The sequence below is a fragment of the Sinocyclocheilus rhinocerous genome, unplaced genomic scaffold, assembly GCF_001515625.1.
Source record: "Sinocyclocheilus rhinocerous isolate Xijiao unplaced genomic scaffold, SAMN03320098_v1.1 scaffold1033, whole genome shotgun sequence".
NCBI lineage: Eukaryota > Metazoa > Chordata > Actinopteri > Cypriniformes > Cyprinidae > Sinocyclocheilus > Sinocyclocheilus rhinocerous.
In genome coordinates, this window is record NW_015625039.1 from 105,997 (window position 1) to 120,091 (window position 14,095).

At 34.3% G+C, this 14,095-nt stretch overlaps 1 protein-coding gene across 2 annotated transcripts in view; it reads right to left on the reverse strand.

Moving 5' to 3' along the window:
- LOC107749371 (PDZ and LIM domain protein 5-like) overlaps window positions 1–14,095 on the reverse strand; it is a 29,332-nt gene that overhangs the window by 5,835 nt on the left and 9,402 nt on the right. For both annotated transcript variants that reach the window (XM_016564522.1, XM_016564512.1), the window contains 4 exons: window positions 12,968–13,098; window positions 8,213–8,411; window positions 4,077–4,257; window positions 1,121–1,241 (listed from right to left, as the gene is read on the reverse strand). In XM_016564522.1, the coding sequence (XP_016420008.1) occupies window positions 1,121–1,241; window positions 4,077–4,257; window positions 8,213–8,411; window positions 12,968–13,098 (632 nt within the window). The remainder of the gene's footprint in view (window positions 1–1,120; window positions 1,242–4,076; window positions 4,258–8,212; window positions 8,412–12,967; window positions 13,099–14,095) is intronic.

Consider the following 14,095-nt stretch of genomic DNA (forward strand, 5'->3'; position numbering starts at 1 on the left):
TGGCTAAAAACGCTTTGGTGGACACACGTTATTGAATATTTATTGTTAGGCATATGGCCTATTAGTCTTTTTTGGATTTATGCAATATACTGGAGCCAAACCTGAGAAAGTAGACCAGAATATTCCACTGCGTTCCTGGACACGCAATTTGCGTAGCTGTAATTCATAGGCGGGGATTAGGGTAATTGTGAATGAGCGTATGATTATTTACGAAATGATTGGAATTCATTAACATATGCATGTTTAACTATCAAATCGGAAGTTTACGAAGCGTTTGTGAATCCGGAGGAGAGTTTCCGGGAAGGTCCGTTTTACGCGCAAATTACTCCGAATTTACTCCTATTTACTAATGTTTCATGAATGAGGCCCAATGAGTTGTTGAATCAAGAACAGCCGCAACTGGATCAGTCTGATTCACGAATGATTCTTTTAGTGTGATTTGTGGAATGATTCAACAGGAAAGAATCAGCTCGTTCATGAATCAGACATCGATTCGGATGGTGATTTCTTCAGTTTGAAATAACAAGGAGTGTTATGTTTCTATGAAATGCGATATTAAAATATTTACTTGAAATATCTCCGAGGAAGTTAATATTTCAATAATTTAACAGTTCTCTGATGTCGGTTAATGGTCACACTGACATGCAGGTAAACAAATAAAATATTTCTATTTTTAGTGTTCAAGTGTTTTTACATTAGTTTTACTGTACATTTTTATGATTTAATTAATTATTAGCTTTTTATCAACTCACAAACCCACTGCAGCTCTTTCATTTAACAGACTACAGTTTGTAAGTCATCTACCCCGCATATAAAGTACAAAAGTATAATATTATGCTTCAGAATGTAATGCGGTAAAAGTTTCCTAAAATAGAAAAAATTTTCATTAATTCAATAACATGTTAATGTCATATTATTACTATTAAAATTTATATTAAAAAAATGGAGCATTATCTGGCACAAAATTTATGACAAACTATGTTAACAATCTAACATCAAACTCAAACGCTTGTTAATTATAAATATATTATAAATCTATATATAAAAGACAGTAAAGTGTTTCTGGTTGTCGTGTAAGCGGTGAGTGTTTGATTGACAGGCAGTGGGCGGCCTTTCTCACCGGTCTCGCAGTATGGCTGCCCGTCCTCCAGGTGGAAGGTGTTGTTGCGGATGGGCTGCTGGCAGCCGGTGCACAGGAAGCAGTACACATGCCAGGTTTGCTTCAGGGCGTTGATGACTTCCTGTTAGCAGATGAGAAGCGTTGATTAGCAGCGGCTCTGAGCACAGCCCGCTTTCCTCACGCATACCACTGTTACATCTACAGCAGCAGCTTCTGTTCCAGCCCAACCAGTCAGACCGAAAATATTATGTAATCCTTGAGATTTTGTTAATATTTGAATATTTCAGCAACTCATTTACATTTACGGTTTTCAGATGTCAATTAATGGTCACATGACATGCAGCTAGACAAATAATATTTCATCATTTTAGTAAGTGTTTTATTTAGATTTTATTTTTTAAATTATATATGCATATTTGAAAATAATATATGTATGAGAAAAGAAAAGAAAAATGCCTGGATAGAGAGAGACATTTTTTTAGAATTTATAATATTAAAATAGTATATATATTACAAAGGCATGATTATAATATTACATTAAATATTATAAAAATTATAATTAATAAATTGCATGTATTTATTATCATTTACAATATTTATATAAATTAGGGCTGTCAAATCGATTAATTGTACTATGTCTATTTATATGTATATATAAATATTTAAAAAACACACATACATGTTTATATTTAAGAAATCTATTTATATATGTAAATTTATATATAATATAAATCATGTATAAATATATATACATGTAAATATTTCTTAAATACATACCTGTATGTGTGTGTATTTATATACATATAAATATACACAGTACACACACATATATCATGTAAACACAAACTTTAATTTTAGATGCAATTAATTGCGATTAATCGATTTGAGAGCCCTAATATACATATGTATTTATATAAGGGTGTTTACATTATATGTACATTATACATTATCCTGTGAACAGAGCCAATCTGAGCTGCTGAAATCATGAGCTGCTCGCGTGTAGATAAACACAGTGCCTTTACTCTCACAGACTATAAACGTATTTAATTAAATCACAGCCATTGATTTAATAATCAGACTAGCTATAACACGATTTTACATTATTTTAATTGTGCAGGCCCTTTTTTATATTAAGTTTACCTTCAATTTAATTATTAGCTTTTCATCAAATCACAAACCCCTGATTAGAAACCCCAGTGCATTTAAAGGGGTCCTATTATGTTTTTTCACTTTTTCAACTTTAGTTAGTCTGTAATGTTGCTGTTTGAGCATAAAAAAGATCTGCAAAGTTACAAAGCTCAAAGTCCAATTCAAAAGGAGATATTTTATTTAACAGAAATCACTTTTCAAAAGTAAAAGAGCATAATAGGACCCCTTTAAAACATGGACTGAAATTGATCTTGAGACAATCAGTGATTGACTAACACACTGATCAGATCTATAAACTGAGTGCAGATCTGATCTAATGTTGTTCAAACAAGTTTCTGGACCTCCTGTAAATGAAATGTGATCTTCAGACAATGAAACAGGTGTTTTAAGGCTCATTATCCGAGTGAAGCCCTTCCGCCCGAGCGGCTCGGCGTCCCGTGTGTTTCTGAGGCAGGTTCATGTGAAGTGCTAATTGTGACACATCTGAGCGGCTGGGACCAGATAAACCAGACCTTATGATCCCGATTAAAGCCCGTTCCCACAGAGAGAACAAGAGGAGGGAGGCTGGGAATGACGAAGGAATGAAGCTTTACAGGGAAACAATCATGGAGAAAACGAGGAGAGGAGACGGTGATGACGGGATGATGCTCACGTACAGCAGCTCTCAAACTAGTTAAGAGCATCACTCGTGACGAACAATTATATTATTTAAATTATAAGTATTTAAGGGGACAATTATATTTAAATGTATAATTATATTTAAATAATAATAAAAAAATATAATATTTTATATAATATTTCAAATATCTATATTTGATAAATATATATATATATGAAAATATATATATGAAAAAAAACAATATATATATATATATATATATATGAAAATGTATTTCAAAATATTTAAATACAATCAAAATTACTGTTTCAGATATTATATATTTAAGTATTTCTGTCACTTATACTTAATAAATACACTGCCGTTCAAAAGTTTGGGATCAGTAAGATTGTTATTACTTTTTAAAGAAGTCTCTTCTGCTCATCAAGGCTGCATTTATTTGATCAGAAATACTGAAAAAACAGTAATATTGTGAAATATTTTTACTATTTAAAATAGCTGTTTTCTATGTGAATATATTGTGAAATGTAATTTATTTCTGTGATCGAAGCTGAATTTTCAGCATCATTACTCCAGTCTTCAGTGTCACATGATCTTCAGAAATCATTCTAATATGCTGATTTATTATCAATGTTGGAAACCGTTTTGCTGCTTCATATTTTTTGGAATCTGTGAGTTTTTTCAGGATTCTTTGATGAATAAAAATTTTAAATGAACAGCATTTATTCAAAATAGACTGGAGTAGTGATGCTGATGAAAATTCAGCTTTGCATCACAGAAATAAATTATATTTTCAAGTATTTTAAAATAGAAAGCAATTATTTTAAATTGCAATAATATTTCACAATTTTACAGTTTTTTCTGTATTTCTGATCAAATAAATGCAGCCAGCAGAAGAAACTTCTTTAAAAAAACATGAAAATTCTTACTGATCCGAAACTTTTAAACGGCAGTGTATATTTAATTTTATCAGACAACAGTTGAGTTACAGTCACACCACTGAAGTTAATAGTTAATAGTGTCACTGATTTTAATTAATTACAGTCCAATGAGACACACGATTTGTGGAATCATTCACAAATGCTGCAGGATGATGGAAAAACAGAACTTTGAACATTTTTTTTTTTTTTTAGAAGGAAGCAATAGTAGACTTGGTGAACACCACTAACTAGCAACACAAACTCTCACCCCCAGAATTTTCTGCTGGCATTTGAAGCAGGCCGGGGCCAGAAACTGCTCATAACAGCGCTCGCAGTAGACGGAGCCGCGCTCCTCCACGAAACCCACATCTGCCAGAGAACTGTGACAGTGAGAGCAGGTGAACTCCTCCTTATGCCACGATTTGCCCATCGCCACCAGGTACGGACCCCTGCAAACACCAGAGACCAATATCATCGTTTTAGTATCATTCAGCTACAAATCTATTAGATGACAACCACTCGGAGTCATTATAGATAAAACTAAAACCATTACTTGAAATACATGTTAACTGAAATAAAATATTATTATTATTAAATTTTAATTTCAGCTAGTGGCCAAGGCAACATTCCTCATGGTTACAAAATTTGTAACAAATGTAACACTATCAGTTTAAAATGTCAGTCTAAAAGTTTGAGGTCAGTCAGATTGTTTTTTTTTTTGCTTTTATTCATCAAGGAAACATTAAATTTGTCAAAAGTGACAGTAAAGACATTTATAATGTAACAAAAGATTTGTTTCAATTAAATGCTGCTCTTTTGAACTTTCTATTCATCTGTGAATCCTGAAAAATAAAAAGAATCACCGTTGCCACAAAAATATGAAGCTGCTAACTAATGTATATTATTTTAAAAAGTAATAATTACATTGAAAATTAACTAAAACTTAAATAAAATAAATAAAAATAGACATTTAACAAAAAAAACAAAAGCTAATAAAAATGACAAAAACAAAATAAAATCACTAAAACTTTAATTATAATTTAAATGTTTTGTAGTATCATTTAAATGCTATTAAAGTTTTTATTAATTTATTTCTTATTTTTATATCTTAATTTAATTTTTTTCTATCAGTTTTAGTAACTTTGTTGTGTTTTTGTCTTTTTATTTTTAATTTTTTTCCTCTCAATTATACTAAAATAACACTGTATCCACCATAAAAATGGTTTTCCTCATAAAACACATACAGCACTAATGAACAGAGAAGATGAATGATCACTTTTGAGTCAATTACTGCTCTAAGCATGTAGAATTTGACTATCGCGCCGTCTGTCCTGACACTGTGAAAACAGCCGTTCTGATGTGATCTGATGTGGAGAATCTGTTGAGGTAACGTGAGGATGGCAGCGGGGATGCGGCTGACAAATCGGATGATTAGCCTGAAGGGAAAACAACAGACACTGGCGATATCAGATGCAGAAAGCAGAGACTTTAAGCTTGGATGTCAGGGCCGCTTCGGCCAGGAGTCTGGCAGTCTGTGGCGTAACGGATCCTGCTCTCTGGAGACGAGCTGAAGGAGTCTGAGCTCCTGAAACATCAGCATTCACAGCCAAAACCCTTCAGACGCTCGCTTCTCGGCAAATTAAACTTCACACAGCATCACACTAATGTTACCTTTCACTCTCAGCTATTATAACATGAAGGTCTTGTGTAGGTGTTCAGCGTTACAAAACCTGTAACAAATGTAACACTACTGTTCAAAAGTTTGAGATCAGACAAATGCTGACAGAAACTAATACTTTTATTCATCAAGGCTGCATTAAATTGATCCAAAGTGAAGTAATGATGCTGAAAATTCAGCTTTGATCACAGAAATAAATTACATTTTACTATATATTAGAGCCTGACCGATATGGGTTTTTTGGGGCCGATACCGATATTAGGGAGTAAAAAAGGCCGATATCGATATATCGGCCGATATTCTTTGAACAATTAAAAAAAATTTCATATCGGCGGCATATTCGCCGATACCAATATATCGGCAACAGGCTCATATCGGCAAAACGATATATCGGTCGGGCTCTACTATATATACACATAGAAAGCGTCTATTTTAAATTATAATATTATTTCACTATTTTTACTGTATTTTGGATCAAATAAATGCAGCCTTGGTGAGCAGAAGAGACTCTTTCAAAGACATAAAAAATTATTTTGAATGTAAGTTACGTCAAAAAAATATATAAATACCTAAATGGAAAAATAAATAATAATATAATATTAATACTCAAAACACACATAAAAATATATAAATGTATTCTTTATCATTTTAAACCCTCAAGTTCCCAGACATGCCAAATAAAAGTAATGTAAAATTTTTCACAAAGGACTTATCAAATTTAGTTTCGAGTCAGTTCAGAAAAGTTATAAAGTATCAGCCTGATGCTTCAGTGTGTTTTGAGCTGCTAAAATGAACACTATCGTTTAGATGAGTTTATCTGGGCCTGAATGAACGATCTATTGTGTGAATAATATCAGAAAGATCCTCCACATTCAGATAACCTTTTCACACGGAATGAAGTTTGTCTTTTCTTTGGAGTTGCTTTTAGGATTGTGAAACATGAACTTTCTCATGTTTTGTGTTTCTCATGTACAATGACAATAAAGAAGCTCTTTTAATTGTTATTTGTGACAAGAGGGGCGGGGTCGAGAGCCGTGGGAACGAAGCGAGGCCGGTGGAGTAATTGCTAATGCGCGACACCTGCCCCACTCACCGGTCTCGAGTCTCACGGAGGAGCTCCGGAAGGATAAAAAGGAGGAGGGACGACAGTGAAAGACGAGAGAGGACCAGGCCTGGAGTTTATTTTGTGCTTTGGTTTTGTTTGTGCGCGACAGTCGTCCGCGAGGGGCTGTCGCGCTATTTTGTGTTTGTTTATTTTATTAAAGATTTCATTGAGTGTTCGCCGGTTCCCGCCTCCTTCCCGTGACTACGAATTTTGCTACATTATTATTGATACAGTTTTATTATTACTACTATTATTATTTATTTCTTTCTTTCTTGAGATGTTACAGGTCACATACTTTATGCCAATACAATTATTGTAATTTTAACTGTAAAAGACTGTCAAATCTGTTCATTTATTAATGGTAAATTCCCTTACTTTATATGGTAAAAAATAAAGTAAATCAACATACTGTTGAATGTATTGAATGAATGTTGACTAAAATTTTTAATCTAATAAATTACATGATGTGCCCATTAATTAATCTAGCTGCAAATTAATTCCACATCAATTTTGGCTGAGAAATCATGGTGTTAGATGTGAAATGCATTGAATAGATATTACAAAAAGTAGCTTCAGAAATAAATATTTTGATTCAACATTCCATTCATAATGATAAATTGGTATTAATAGATGAAATATGAAATGGTTTAAAAAAAAAGATACTCTAAACGTGAAACTAAGTGCCAACAGGTAGCGGCGAGTCATTGAATAATTCACTCAACCGATTCATTCAAACAGCTGATTCATTCAGATACGAAGCTAGTGACTATATTTATGAATGAGTCACTGAATCACTGACTCACTTGATTCGTTCAGTAATGAATCACAGGACACATTATCTGTGTATTTTCCGTAATCTCTGTGTGAAAGAGGCTTCAGAGACACACAACAGTTCTGCTGTGGCTTTGACTGGAACTGTATTTGTTTGTGAAATTGGAGCATTGACTATATTGTATCTATTATTATTCTTGTTTATTGAACTGTTGTGTTAAATGCATTAATCATTTTAACACATTATTTTTCCATATTATATTATATTTATTTAGAAGTTTTATATACTTCCATACTTCTAGCAACCACAGCTGCTGATTCTTCTGAAAATTTTACAGCATTTTGTTTAGGGAAAAATAAGTTTATAAAACGGAGAGTTCCGGTCCTTGATTCTGATTGGCTGAGCCACGTTCGAAGCTGTTGTAAATTACTCTACAAACATACACCTTTGTTTACGTTTGTCTGTTGCTTGGCAACCACTTTGTTGCAACCACAACTGTTTCTGAGGAGCTACATTGTTTGGCTGAAGAATACTGTTTTTATTAATATCATTACTCTTTATTTGCTCTGTTTTATTCTGTGAAACCTTACTACGTATATGGAATAACCGTTTTATAAAAGCAATAAGCCCCGTGAAGCCGTGGTTAACAGTGAATTTATAACAGCTAAGGGGGTTGTACAACAATGCCCCTTAGCGGTTATAAATTCACTGTAAACCACGGCTTCTTGGGGCTTATTGCTTTAATCTAATCATTTAACAATGGTTGAATCTTTGTGAATGTGTGTTGAAGAGGATTAAATGACACATTGACCGCTGTTGTATCATGATGAAGGTGTGTGAGCGTCTCACCTGATGACCATGTTGCACTGGCCGCACATGGGTGTGCGTTTTCCCGCCGGGATGTGCTCGGCTCTCTGCACCAGCGAATCGTCCTGGTCGCTGGGGTGAACCTGAGGCGTGGGTCGATCCGGGCCCTTGGGGAGGCTGTTGCTGACCCGTCCGAACGAGGGGCCCGTCTGCGGCGCAGGTGCACCTGCTTTGGGCAACCCTAATCAAAGAGAAAGAGATTTCAATCTGGGCGACCCCTCGCTGAACTTCACCCACAACAACAGCGCGGTAATGAGATCGCGATATTGTGCGCGGCTATGTAGCGTGACTGAAGGTGATGGAAAGTTCTGGTTAAGATATACGAACTCCATCTCTTCTGAAGGGACCATCTGCGGACGGGACATCCACACCGTGCCGCCGCAAAACAATGGATCGGTTTACTCAAGTCGGGAAAAGAAACAACATTCCCAGAAGTGGAGGAGACACCTGGCAAAATAATCCCTTCTCTCGGACAAGCCTTCCCTTCTCTGCCCGCCTCCGGAGAGACAGAGGGGGTCAGAGGTCACGCAGAGGTGCGGCACACAGCGGCTCATTCAGAATCAAAGGCGCGCGGGTCACGCAGCGAATGCACCCTTGGTTTCCGAGCCGGTGAGAATGGATCTGCTTGTAAGGGTGTGAAAGTGACACGTTGGTGCGCAGACGCGCTTTTATCTGCAGCTGATGGACATCTGGAGGAAGTGTGTGCCGCGCTCAGCTCAGCTGTGTGTGTGTGTGTGTGTGTGTGTGTGTGTGTGTGAGTGAGTTTGTGTGTGTGAGTGTGTGTGTGAGTGAGTGAGTGAGTGAGTGAGTGATGTGTGAGTGTGTGCGAGTGTGTGAGTGACAGACATCTTCAACACATTTGATAAGCTCTGGTGTTTTCTGATCAGAAATCAGAGTAACTGATGTGCCAATAAATGTGTGCATAATGTTTTTTTTTTTAAATAAACATCATGATTTTATTAACCTAAAAAAAAAAATGTAAACTGTAAAAATCTTTTGTCAGTTTATGGCTTCAATATTTCATGTGTGCATGTTGGCGTAGCTGAAACGCCCCTTTCATTTGATTGGTCAAACAGCCCCGTCTTCTGTTCTGCATGAATTCATATTGGGTTGTTTATTACTTGTGAGGGTTGTTTATTACTTTTATATGTAATAACATTAATTATGACTGTGAAGTAGGCACTACCTGTTTTTCTAGGTCAAAAAAAAAAATTAAGCACAAGTCAAACTGCCATACCAAACAGGAGATGGCAAAAGACTTGCCTTGATTGCATACACTACTATACGGATCCTTTCAGAAACGCTAAACCACAACTTACTTACTGTAAAACACACTTCTTTAGCCAGCATCCATTATAAAACACTCGCAGGATGACTTTGACGACTGGTCTAGAGTTCAGTGCGCCGAGAGTGCGTGCACGCGGTTTGTTTGCGCATCAATAATAACGGACGCACGCGCCGAATGTCACACCAGCATATAATTATGTGCCCAGCAACATATTTCATCTTAAAATTGCATGTGCAGTTAGTGAATGGTGGTGTGCGACAATATTTTATTAAAGTGTAAAAACATTGGCAGTACTGTACCGATTCTTTATGAATTAACGCAGTACAGAAGACGGGGCTGTTTGACCAATCAGATGAAAGGAGCGTTTCAGCGACGCCCACATGCGCACATGAAATACTGAAGCCATAAACCGATAAGTAAACCACAAACAAAATAAGAGACATCGAGCCATTTTCCGTTTGTTAAACAACAATCTTTCCATTTCTCGAGGGTATTCCCTCCACAGAACGCCAACTTTCAATTTTTAGTTCATACAGAAAATCGGAAAAATTAAATATTGACAGTTTTTTAACCGTTTTTTACAATTTATCAAATCATTCTGAATTCCCAAAACTCATTCCTGAATCAAACAGAACTGATTCGCCATCTACCCAAAGACTCACACTCCTACTTAACTTTGCAAACCACACCAAATATAAATATGAATATAAGTATGAGCATATAAATGACACCAAATCAAATGGGAGAATATATAAGCTGGTTAATGAGGTTGTCTAACAGAACTAAATCAGATTCTGATCTCTCCAGATGATTGAGTAGCAGCAGGTCAAAGGTCACAGAGGTCAGAGTCAGCACGGGTTTCTCCTGCAAGCCTCCTGAAGGAATCGTCACATCCTGAGACCGAAGCGAGAGAAGATAAGCACTTCCTCTCAGCTGAGGAGGAAACAGAGCTGTGTGTCAAACAGGTCTGTGGGAACTTAGTAGTAGGCAGATCGTGAGGTCGACTACTGAGGGCTTTTCTTTACAAAAACATGGTTTGGCAAGCCAAAAGATACTATACTACAAAAAATACTAAACTATACTAAACTAGTCTAGGTCTAGTGAGTTTTAATATTTTTTTAACATTTTAAGTATATATATTATATAAATATCAACATTTTATATATTTATAAATATGTCATAAGTATATATATATATACATTAAAATCATACATACATAAGTATATATATATACATACATACATTAAAATCACAGTATACAATGTTTATAATATTAATAATTTATACTTATATATATATATATTTTTTTTTTCTTCTGAAATCTATAAGGCAATTTCTTTCTGGTTTAAAAATTTTTTTTTTTAAAGATATATTTACAGAAAAACAAGGCAAAATACTCGAATATGATACTAAAAATATGTTTTTGTTTATATATATTATTTTATTAAATTTGTTTTATTTTTCCTTTATAATATTATTTATTATGACCAGACATTTTGAAAACTAGATATTAGACACAAAAAAATATTAGTATATAACACTGCAGACAATCCAGATTTATAAAGAAGTTTTTAAAAATACATTTTATAAAAATTAAAACATTAAAATCACACTAAAAGCTAGTTTTGGATATGTCTAACCCCTCCCCATCAGTGACGTAAAACCCCCCCAAAAATAAAGTTATTCTGAGAGCTCTGCAGCATCTGAACGTCTGAAGGAGAGGCTGCAGGTTCCTCCGAGAAATGAAGGCCATATGCTGCATGAGACGGCTGTTTGTCCAGTGCTTTTGCACTGCTCTGGAATCAATCACGAGGATGAGCTTTAATTGAGGAGATGCTCTGCCAGCCAGATCGGGGTCATCGGGTCATCCGGTGGCACTCCATACACACATTACAGAGAGATACCTGTGTTCAGCCGTCACTCGAGCCACGACGCCTGTCAGCACGCTGCTCTTAAGAGCCCCCAGAGGGCATGATGGGTAAACACCAACCACATACCCACAATACATCAGCCCTGAGACCCCGTGACAAACCGTCAACACGCGACACATGTCTGACTGTGAAGCTGCTCTAATCGATCAGTTTAGCTTTCTGAATAAAACACAGCTCTCTAATACAAGCATTAACTCAAAGCTTCAAAAACATTTCCAGAAGCATCAGTCTGCCATCTGCAGCACGCTTGAGGAGCGACGCTCACCTGCCTTCATCTGCCAACACAGAAATAAAGCTAAAACACTATTAAATATGATGAATAAATATCAAAAAATATATATTTTTAAGAAAAACTTAAACTTAAACTTAAAAAAAAACTCAAAGGAATTAAATTCGAAAACGTTGTCTTGGCAACTAACTGAAATAAATACATTTTAGTTAAAGTACTAAAATTATTAAACTGAACAAAATCAGGGTTTAGCATGCCAAAAGACTGACCTAAAATGGTTAAAAATATGATAAAATACGTAATATTTTAAGTATATATATATATATATATACACAGTGGGTACGGAAAGTATTCAGACCCCCTTAAATTTTTCACTCTTTGTTATATTGCAGCCATTTGCTAAAATCATTTAATATTTTCCGTACCCACTGTATATATATTATATATATGGTTTATAATTAAAAATTACATTTGAAATATATAATAAAACTTTTATAATATTAATAATTAATTTAAAAAGTATATGTATATACATACAATATATATATTTTTAAATATATTATAATATAAAAATATTAGATGAAAAAAACTAGTTGAAATGAAAACGGAAAAAAATACAAATAAAAGCTCATTCAAAATATCAATAAATTCTCTAAAATAGTATATAAATAATACTGAAATTACTCTGCAACAGAGACAGACATTTGACTGAATTCATGTCTGAGGTTTTTGCTGAAATCGAGATTATTTTTGTAGACAAATATAAATTGTGCCTATATATACACATTTCTTTACAAAACTAAAAAAAGAACAAAATGTAAAAAATCTGCCATGATTTACTCACTTCAGAAAACACACGAGTTTTCTGGACTACTTGCATGCTTTTTTTTTTTTTTTTTTTAAAAGCCACTAGAATATGTTTTCAATGAAAAATAATAAATACAAAGGGGTTACTTTCCAATAACCATAATAATGGCTGAGTACAAACATGTGTCCATTATCAGTTACTCCACAGCCACTACATTCATTCACCTTTATTCACATAAAAAATAAAACGGTGAATATTCACATTATTTTGAGTTTGTTTGATTCTTAAGTGTATATCACGATCATATTAGAAGGAAAAAATAAGATGCTTAACATCCATTTGACTAAAAACTCAAACCCAAGTCAAACATGAGCGAAAGTAAACGACGACAGAATGGTTTTTTTGGGGTGACCCGTCCCTTTAAGAAACAAACCCGAACAAAGAGAAAGCAGATAGGTTTGTGATGTGCTGAAGGTCTGACCTGCGGCGCTGCTCGACTGCCAGCTCTTGGCTGCGGCTGGAGGGACTCGCGGGGCTCCAGCGGACGCTTTGCTCATGGTTTTGACTGAAGACGTGGCATGAGAACTGGGCTGAAGCTCCTCTGCAGCCTCGCTGGAGAGAGACACAGAAATAAAGGGACTTTAAACCCTGCTAGACGACAAAACAAACACTCAAACATGCATCAGAAATCTCTGAGAGCACATTCGGATAAGCCTGATTCATTTGGATGTCGTTTACAGTCACGCATAAGCAAATATGACCAATATGAGCAGATTGATCAAATACGAGCGGCGCAGCGGTCCCAGATGGTTTGTTAATGAACTAAACCAGTGCCAACTTAAAGATAGCTGCTGCTGAGATGCTCCAGTTTCACCGTGTCACAAAACCTGTCGACGACATGCCCGGGTCACGCTTCACCTCAAAATGAGAATAAATAAAAATTATATTTTGCTTTACAGAAAAATATTTTGTAATTAAACATCATGCGAGATCAAATTTTCATTGCTTTAAATTGCTCAAAAAGAATATATTTAAATTGCTAAATATTTATACATCATTGCAGCACTTGTTGTACTGCCTTTATGCTGATTTAAATTAAATATAATAATGTATTTTTATTGTATTAAAGTAATGAAAAAATAAGTATAATCAGAATCATTACCGAGAAAAAAAATAATATAATAACAAATATTAAGGTAAGGAGAATTTGAGAGGTAAATGTTTTGTTTTTTTTTATTATGAAAAATGTCTAAATGCAAAAATTGTTTATGAATATATAAATGTAATTATCTATAATTAAAAAAATATATATATATATTATGTTAATGAGAATTTGAAGGGTAAATGTGTTTGTCATGAAATTAAAGGTGTAAGTGCAAAAACATTCTAAAATTTGTAATTAAATACAATTATATTATATAATAAAATTATATATAATTACACAATTACATTTTAATTATATATATTTTTTAACAATATTTAAGGCTACATGTGTTTGTAAAATAATTGTCTACATGTAAAAATATTATAAAAATTTTAACTACAAAAATATATGTAACACACACACAAATACATATATTAAATATATATATATATATATATATATATA